This window comes from Berghia stephanieae, chromosome 5 (assembly GCF_034508935.2).
Source record: "Berghia stephanieae isolate SIO BIC M18660-M18661 chromosome 5, UCSD_Bste_1.3, whole genome shotgun sequence".
Classification (NCBI taxonomy): Eukaryota; Metazoa; Mollusca; class Gastropoda; order Nudibranchia; family Aeolidiidae; genus Berghia; species Berghia stephanieae.
This window is the reverse complement of record NC_088364.1, coordinates 42,354,664-42,364,663: the sequence shown is the minus strand read 5'-3', so window position 1 is coordinate 42,364,663 and position 10,000 is coordinate 42,354,664. Positions and strand designations below refer to the sequence as shown.

General features: G+C 38.5%; 1 protein-coding gene across 1 annotated transcript in view; it reads left to right on the top strand.

The window, feature by feature from the left end:
* Positions 1-10,000, top strand: part of LOC144974141 (uncharacterized) — a 41,070-nt gene that overhangs the window by 6,973 nt on the left and 24,097 nt on the right. The window contains exons 2-3 of the mRNA XM_078917047.1: positions 2,770-2,858; positions 3,159-3,294. Of these exons, the coding sequence (XP_078773173.1) occupies positions 2,770-2,858; positions 3,159-3,294 (225 nt within the window). The remainder of the gene's footprint in view (positions 1-2,769; positions 2,859-3,158; positions 3,295-10,000) is intronic.

Below are 10,000 nucleotides of genomic sequence, written 5' to 3'. Positions count from 1 at the left end.
TGAGCAAAATATATTTTAGTTTTGCTTTGTTTTTGCAATCACGTGATGGGACATTTATTGTTCTCATTTTATATGGCGTGTTTAAAAAAAAACGATAACGCATTCGGTCAAAACAACATAGTAGAAATAATTTGAATCAGGCACGAGAGAAAAATGACTGTAACGATAACTTTGTCATTAATAATTAACAACTTATCCCACCTGACCTGACCGGTACATCAACATAGAAAGCTGACTTTATTAATCCCATGGATAGAATTCTATAACTTGTTAACCTGCCTGATGAACACAAAGACCAAGAAACAAAAACCCCAGCCCCTCGGTGAGTGACCATTACTCTACTGATAACATATTATAATTATACCATACCATGGCTAACACTACCATAATCTGAAGAAGAAAAAAAAAACACCAACATTTTTTTTTTTAACATAAAAAAATTGGTCAGAAATCTCGTTCTTCAACTTCAAATGTTATTGATTAAAACAAACCTCATTTTCTCAAAAACTCACAAACCTGAGATGGTTGCACCGATAGGGAAGAAAATTCGTGACATCAAACCCTCTCCTCTTTTGATTCCTAAATCATTGGGAGTGTGAGGGTGTATGTAACCAGTCTACGGAGTACTCTAGTAATGAATATGTTACATAAACGAGGCATAACTATTTCATTAGTAGGGAGTATAGGCAGATTATTAGGATTACGGGATGTAATAGAGCAAGGATGGATGGTCTTTACTGACGACCAGCAAGTATTTAGACAAGGTGTGTATAGTAATCAGAAAGTCTGAGGTTCGATCCCTATTCGAGGTCGACTGATTTTTTGGGATGTTTTTTTTTCTTGTATTCTTCTTTCTTGATTTGTCTGGCACCTTTCATACACACTTGTTCAGATATTTATCTTACACCGGTGCCTGCTCCTTAATTTTCTCAATTTGATATTTTTAAAAAATAATATAGAGCAACTCAAATGTTTTCGTCCTTGTCCTCTCGTGTTCAATGTATGTGTTGTTTGATGCAAGCGAGGGTTCACAGCGTAAAACGCTTACCCTTGTGAAGAATACAGGAATTAATATTGTGCCAACTATCGGGAGCCTTTGTCTGACCGGTAATCAGAAGGTCTGAGATTCGATCCCCAGTCGAGGTTGGCTGATTTTTTTTTCTTTGGATGTTTTTTTTTTTCTTGTATTTTATTTCTTCTTGCTTTGTCTGGCCCTTTCATACACACTTGTTCAGTTCTTTATACTTTTTTTTTTTTTTTGCAAGACATAATGTACGATTTTGGACTCGTTACCAGCGGACGAAGAGTCGGACTGGACTTCCCCGTTCAGAAGCAGGTGAAGCCATTTGAAATGTTAAGAAGGGGAAATCAGCAGGGCTTATCTCCCGATATGGTGACGCATCTGGGCCCCAAGGCACGGACCTGGCTGGCAGAGGCATATCCGGCGTCCTTGCAAAAGGGAAGCTTCCACAAGATTGTTGCCAGGGAAACCGGCGAAGGAGTTACAGACTTCTGAATTGGCTGTACACACTTCTGGAGCGTGTGTTCCTGAACCGATGGGGGCCAGTCCTAAACGCACCTTTGCCACCCGAGCAGATGGACTTCAGGTCTGGTGCGAAAGGGTTAATGCTCAAACTTGCAAAAATCATAAAGTGCAAAAAGTTGTTCTCTTTAATTTCATGCCGCCCTAGGAGATACCACGAGAAAAATCAGGAAACTGAGGAATGAAGTCCTCCAGGGATCTGTTCTTGCACCAATGTCGAAATTAGCGAAAAGCCGAACACTTCCTCCCTGAGGTTAGGATACGCGAACGACAGGGCACTCGTTACTCAAAATTAGTCTTGACCCATCTCGAGAGCTTCCCCAGTGAGGATGTTACCAGAGTCAAATCCTACTTTGACAAGTGGTACATGAAGATAAACACTTAAAAACAGTGGCTTCAGCATTCCATCTATTCAGTGACTGACATACCCGTAAACTGAACGTCCATGTCGGGGACAAGCTTCTCCCATATGAGCCGAATGCGAAGTACCTGGGGGCTACGTTGGATCGCCGTCTTACCTATCGGGTCCATCTCGAATGTGTTGCCAAGAAGATAGAGACAATGCAACAGTCTTCTGCGGAAGTTGGTGGGAACAACTTGGGGTGCTGATCAAGCACTTCTGAGGACTTCCGCCCCGACACTATGCTGTTTCACCGCGGAGTACTGCGCACCGGTGTGGGCTAGGAGCAAGAACATTGAGAAAGTTGATGTAAAACTTTGCAAGACCACGCATATAGTGTCGGGAACGCTGGCAACAACGCCTAGAGAATGGGGCCCTACAATAGCAGCAATCCAGCCTTCCGATGTCAGGAAACAACTGGCTGGCTTAATAAGATCGAGAGAGGGAATGGCAAAACCCTACTCAAGCGCATAATGGGCGGTGCCCCCTTTTCGAACCGAAATAAGTCCCGGCAACCCTTGTATTTAGCTTCCTTGACTTCGGACAAGGAATTGCATCGTATGATGTTACATAATAATTCCCAATCTAATTACCTCAAAACAATGGGATAAATGCTCACAATCCGGCAGCTGTCATAAAAGATGGCTTTGACTCAACAATACACTATCTGTTGTAGTTAGTAATCTTGTCACATGAAATCAGTTAATGAGGGAATTTGACAAGGATGGATTGCCTTTCTGGCTAGCTACTCGTAGAAATGACAACAAACAGTTGAGTGGTGTGAATCACATTCTATCTATTGAATTTTACTTTCCAATCCAAACAGAGATTTGTCATTGGAGTTTTCGTCACCTGCGGTCTGGTGACGATGATGATTGTTATGAATCAAGGAAGCATATCAAATGGATCGTTTGTGTGAGTTATCTACATCATTATTGTCATCATCATCATCATCATCATCATCATCATCATCATCATCATCATCATCATCATCATCATCATCATCATCACCACCAACACCACCACCACCACCACCACCACCACCACCACCACCACCACCACCACATCATCATCATCATCATCATCATCATCATCATCATCATCATCATCATCGTCGTCGTCGTCGTCGTCAACATCATCATCATCGTCGTCGTCGTCAACATCATCATCGCCATCATCAAAACCCCAATAACCATACCACTGTGTTCTTTCCAGATCAAACAACGTGGATATGTCTTCTTACTATAAAAAGCAAAGGAACGATCTCGCTTGGGCCCTCAATGAACAGAAAATGTTGTACGGCCAGGCAAGCTGTAGAATTATCAAGTTGAGACAAAAAGCTGGAGAACAGGTCGGAAAATGATTGATGAATAGAGAGAGACGGTGTGTGTGTGTGTGTGTGTGAGAGAGAGAGAGAGAGAGAGAGAGAGAGAGAGAACGAGAGAGAGAGAGAGAGAGAGAGAGAGAGAGAGGGAGAGAGAGACGGAGAGAGAGAGAGACAGAGAGAAGGGGATAGGTACTAGTTAGATGGATATATATCTTTATATATATATATATATATATATATATATATATATATATATATATATATATATATATATATATATATATATATATATATATATATATATTATTTTAAGTATAATTATGATCAACTTCTACAATATTGTTTCGAGCATTTCGCTCACATCAGAAGTGAAAGTGAAAGTGAAAGTGAAAGTAGATTGCTTTGTTTATTCATACTTTTTCGGCCTCATGGTTATTATTATCAGTAGTAAGCCTCGCAGTCTGAACGACGCTTGTTGAGAATAGTGTGATTCAGTCACATATTTTTTAAAACCTCGATGAGTATAGCTGCACTCTCCATCCAAGTTGTTAATTGTTTCCATTGGTCATGGTCCTGGGCCAGAGTTTTGAGGCTGTCAAGATCTTGTTGTGACTTTAGTACGGAGGGCACTGCAGTTTCTCTTAGTTATTCAGGGATTAATTCGGCCTCACCTGAATCTATACATTTCTGATATATATAGAGAGATCCTGGTTCAGGGTAGTTACTAGTGATGGTGGAAAGGAACAAAATACCTTCAAATATTTTTAAAAATTCATTAAATGCTATGCAACATTTTGATGTTGACGATGTAGATCTTTTATACGAGAAATGTTGAAATAGTAAAATAACTAAAATATAAATGACCAGCATCATCCACTAAGACCATCAGTTAGTATGTCATGAAGGAGTGTCGCCCTTTCTCCATTTCAACAGAATCAGAGAGAAACCGAAATTATTTTCTGCCGTCCAGTATTAGGCTTTATAACAACAAGCAATAATCATTTTTTATATAATTATTTCGCTTTTTTACTTTCAAATAATGTAAATATCATAGAATTAAACGAATGAGAATACGTACGAAGCCTAAAAAGTGTCCACCAATGAAAGCATTCAGCGCCATTTTGTTGTTGGCTGAGAATGTAGTAATTACCATTCATTCGGTATCTATGTCAACATAACGACACAAGAAAAACAACAAACAATATCAAAATCCACAATAAAATGTTTCAGAACTGTTGCGTATATTTATGGCACAACGAAGCTGTCAAAAAATGAAGTTAGAGAATGTGTGTAATCATGTATTATAATAACCTGTAATGTGTTTTCCAACCACCACATCATCTACTACTACAACCACCACCACAATATCATCACTAACACTACTACTACAACCACCAGCCCCACATCATTATCACTACCACACTACTACTACACACCACCAGCACATCATCATCACTACCACTACTACAATCACCACAACCACATCGTCATCACTACCACTACTACTGCAACCACCACCACCATATCATAATCATTACCACTACTACCACAACCACCACCACCACCACCACTACTACTACAACCACCACCACATCACTACCTCAACTACTACAACCACCACCACAATAGCATCACTATCAATACTACTACAACCACCACAACCACATCGTCATCACGACCACTACTACTACAACCACCACCATATCATTACCATTACCACTACTACTACAACCACCACTACCACCATATCATTACCATTACCACTACTACTACAACCACCACAACCACATCGTCATCACTACCACTACTACTGCAACCACCACTACCACCATATCATCACCATTACAACTACTACTACAACCACCACAACCACATCATCATCACTACCACTACTACTACAACCACCACCACATCATCATCACTATCACTACTACTACAACTACAACCACCACCACATTATCATCACTACCACTACTACTACTGCAACCACCACCACCATATCATCATCATTGAATTTTTTTTTTTTAATTGAGCTTTATATAGTGCAATATCTACTAAATGTGCTCTCAAAGCGCTTTACAAGGGGTCCCTGGTCAACATTTAACATGTAGGACGGGACATGACGCCTGTTAGGCGATATTACAATTTTTCGGACAAAGACAACTCTGTTAACGGCCAGGTACTCATTTTACACCTGAGTACGGTGAGAGAATGTGAGTAAAGAGCCTTTTCCAAGGACTCAACTATGCGCCGAGCGCGAGGCTCGAACCCAGGACCTTCCGATCCGGAAGCGAGTGTCATACTACTAGACCACATAGCCGCATCATTACCACTACTACTACAAACACCACCACCACATCATCATCACGACCACTACTACTACAACCACCACCACCACCATATCATTACCATTACCACTACTACTACAACCACCACCACATCATCATCACTACCACTACTACTACAACTACAATCATCACCACCACCACATCATCATCACTATTACTACTACAACTACAACCACCACCAACACCACATCACCTCACTAACACTCAGTACTACAATCACTACCATTAGGTTTTGGAGCTTTACTTCATTTGAAATAAGGAAACTTCGGAATTGTATTTGGCATTGTGTATATATATCATGATATAATTCTAATCAGTTATCTATTTAGAACTAGATACTATACAATATGTATGCCAATTACCACCCCAATTCCCCTTTCTTGTGTGCGGGAATTCCTCTTTCGGCATTGAAATTGAGTGTGAGAGAGTCATCACTACACACATAAACAACAGAAACAATTTAAAAACAAGACTATGACACGCAACCACTCACACACGAGGCTATACTATTTATCCTTTTCTCTATATAGAATAGGACAAGACAAACAATAGCTTGATTCCGGCTACACTTCGCATTGATGTTTGTCGTCTCACGAATTCAACTCTCGGTCGACCTGTCAATATTCCTTTTTTCCTCGGACGTAATCATTAATAGAATGTTGTGTGGTTTTGACCGTGAAGAAAACCTTAAGAAGTCACATTTATATCATTTTAGAGAGATCGTTTTGAATAATTTTGAGTTAAACGAGCGAGCAGCAACTTGTTTTCATGAACGGCCGATCAGCGCTTGTTTACTATAGTAACGCGATTCCCAGCCAACATCAAAATGGCGGATATTTTTCTCATCGAGGCCGCTGGTTGGTTTGCCAATAAGAGCACCGTACGGTTTCCATTGGGTAAATTCCTTGGTAAATATCAAGGAATTTACTCGTTTAATTCTATGGTAAATATTAATTTATTAATTTATTTGTTTTGCAATCTTTTAAATTTTCAATTTATAGTGACAGTTTTAACTATTTTACAGTGTTGAAATTATTCATATAAAGAGCAGCTCTGGTTATGGAGCTGCTCCTTTTTTTAAATATATACACCATATTTCCATTATCTTTTTATCTTATTGTGTAAATTATTACACGTCTGTACGAAAAAAATTCCTTTTTGGGATGCAATAAAGTATTATTATTATTATTATTATTATTATTATTATTATTATTATTATTATTATTATTATTATTATTATTATTATTATTATTATCATTATTATTATTATTATTTATTATTATTATTATTATTATTATTATTATTATTATTATTATTATTATTATTATTATTATTATTATTATTATTATTATTATTATTATACCCATATTTTTAAGCTCACCGATTATTAAATGTATAAAACACGAGATTAAATAATTTACTAAAATACGAAACGAAAGAAAATCCACAGGAAGGCGGGCTAAAAAGTAAATGGTATTTTCTTTTCCATAAGTAGCAATTTTGATGTGATGTTGTCAACATATTTTGTACATTAGTACAAAGCTTATCATCCAAGGAATATGGTACACACTGCCAACATTTTTACCATCTCTATCATTGACTTATGTATTGCTGTGGCATTTGGGCACTGATTAATTTTCTATTCAATCTGGACACAAGAGAGAATGATCACCTACACTCTTTCGGGGTACTGCTGAATACCGAAATCTACTGAAATCCACCCGGAGACTATAGCAGATGGGCACCAGTGGGGATTGAACCAGAGACTATGGGAGGTGGGCACCGGTGGGCAGTGAACCAGAGACTATGGGAGGTGGGCACCGGTGGGCAGTGAACCAGAGACTATGGGAGGTGGGCACCAGTGGGGATTGAACCAGAGACTATAGCAGGCGGGCACCAGTGGGGATAGCACCAGTGACTATGGGAGGTGGGCACCGGTGGGCAGTGAACCAGAGACTATGGGAGGTGGGCACCAGTGGGGATTGAACCAGAGACTATAGCAGGTGGGCACCAGTGGGGATAGAACCAGATACTATGGGAGGTGGGCACCAGTGGGGATTGAACCAGAGACTCTGGGAGGTGGGCACTAGTGGTGAGTGAACCCAGAACTGTGTGAGGTGGACACAAGGAGGAAGGAACCATAGACTATAGGAGCAGGGCACCAGTAAGGATTGAACTGGAGACTATGGGAGGTGGGTATCAGTGGGGAATGAGCCTGAGACTAGGGGACGTGGGCACCAGTGGGAAAAACCCAATGAAAATTTAGATGCGTTTAAAAAGAAACTAAAAACTGAAATATTTAGAAGAGCATATTTTGGTATTATACTGTGCTTTAATTATACCACCTTATGATTCTAAATTATGGAACCAATGTATGTAACCTATTCCGAAGAGCTGGTTACTTACAAGGATTTGGGACCAAAAAGAAGGTGTGATGTCACGACGTTACTGTCCTATTGCTGACCTTCCAACCAACTTATCAAAATAAATGAATAAATTAAATTTAAAATCTAGCAACCAAGAAATACAGGCCACCACCGACTAACCAATCGCCCAACAAAATATAAAAAAAATTACACCAAGTTCAAGCCAACGGACCAACCAGCTTACAAAACTTCACAATTTTAATTTACAAAATATTAATGAGGCCCGAATCGTATATCTCAAGCGTGAATCTCATTGCCTATCCAATCAACTGATAAAAATACAGATATACGAAAGCAACAGTCAACTATTTGAAAATAAAATTCAGAAAACCATATAATTATGGCCTTCGAGTTCTCTCCACAATAACACACCGGGATTCGCTGACAAAAAAAAAAACAAAAAAAAAAAAAAAAAAAAAAGAAAAAGAAAAAGAAAAAAGACAGGGACTTCATCAAGTTTCAGAACCGGTTTCGTTCTGCATCAGGTTTCAGTCGGTTTCGGTAGTTCCCTAAGTACTCCTTCAGAGCCGTTCGGTACATGCAGCCGGAGTTTATCCCGGTTTCTATAGCGTGAAACGGACAAAAGCAATTGGTTGCTATCCTTTGGATAGGACGCTAGTCTATCGCAAAGTACTTTCCGCCAACTCTAACAGATTCCCATTCACTACTGAGTAGACGGGGGTAAAAAAAAACACAACAACTCGGGATCGATCTCGGTCCCTTTGCATGTAAAGCGAGTGCTCTATCAACTGAGTTATCGGGACCCCCCGGTTTCGGTAGTTCGGCAGTCGTTTCTTGGTCGGTTTCGGTTGGTTTCCTTCTGGATCGGCAAGCCTTAATATCTGAATAAATTGATAAAAATGGTCTACTAATAAAATCGGATTACAACTAAATAATCAAATAAACAAAATTTAAAAAAACACGATAAAAAAAATTAATGTATCAATTTTTTTACGACACACACACCCTTAATAAAAGAAAAACAATCCAAGACAAGCAAACAAATTCACAAACGAAACAGATAAAACGAAATTTAAAAAAAGAAACAACAAAACAAATTGAAAGTAGTATTTCAGTTTAGTTTGTTGATTTGTTGCTTTTCTTCTCATTTTTTTTTTCTACCTTTTGATAGTTTTGGTAATGAAACTGAAATAAATGATAGATTCAAAAAAAAAGTTTTTTCCTATCGTTCCATTTCCTTATTGTGTTTTTGCTTTCTCATTTTGCATACAGCCTCCTATCGTTGTTTGCATTATTGAAAGCAACGGAGGGAAACAGCTTACTGTTGAATTAGTGTGATTGGATATTGATCAACAATTTGTGACATGGACCCGTTTTCATGATCGCGGACTAGATTTAGTTCTTTACCTACCAATCTAGTAAATGACTTGCTAGTCTTAAGCCTAAGCGGAGCAAGTGACTAAAAAAATCGGATTTCATGAACGTTCTCTGGTCTCTGACTAGCTAGTCTTTTTTCCTAGAAAATAAGCGTTGTAGGGACAGTGACAAATTTGTCTATTTTGTGCTGGTAACATCGTGCTCTCCAGTACACGATGGAAGGTATGATACCAGCCTTCATACTTCATACTTTTGCTTCAACGCAAAAGATTTCCAAAGAGGAAATTAGTAACACATTCGGTATAGATAATATTTCGTTTCATATTTGAACTTATTTTTACCATGCTGAATCAAATCACGTGCTATTGCTGTCGATTGATCTGACTGCAATGATATTCATGGTCGACTGTATGAAAGTTTAATTGAAACTAAACAAATTGAACCAAAATACAAACAAACTAAAGTGTATTCTGATGAATCACATTATTTCAGTCAGTTACAATGGCAACAGAATAACGTTTGTCTCCACTATACTTCTAATCGTTTTTTTAATTAATTATTTTTAAAATAATTTTTGTTGTTGTTGTTCTTTGATTTGAGCTCTTCAACTTCGAGTCT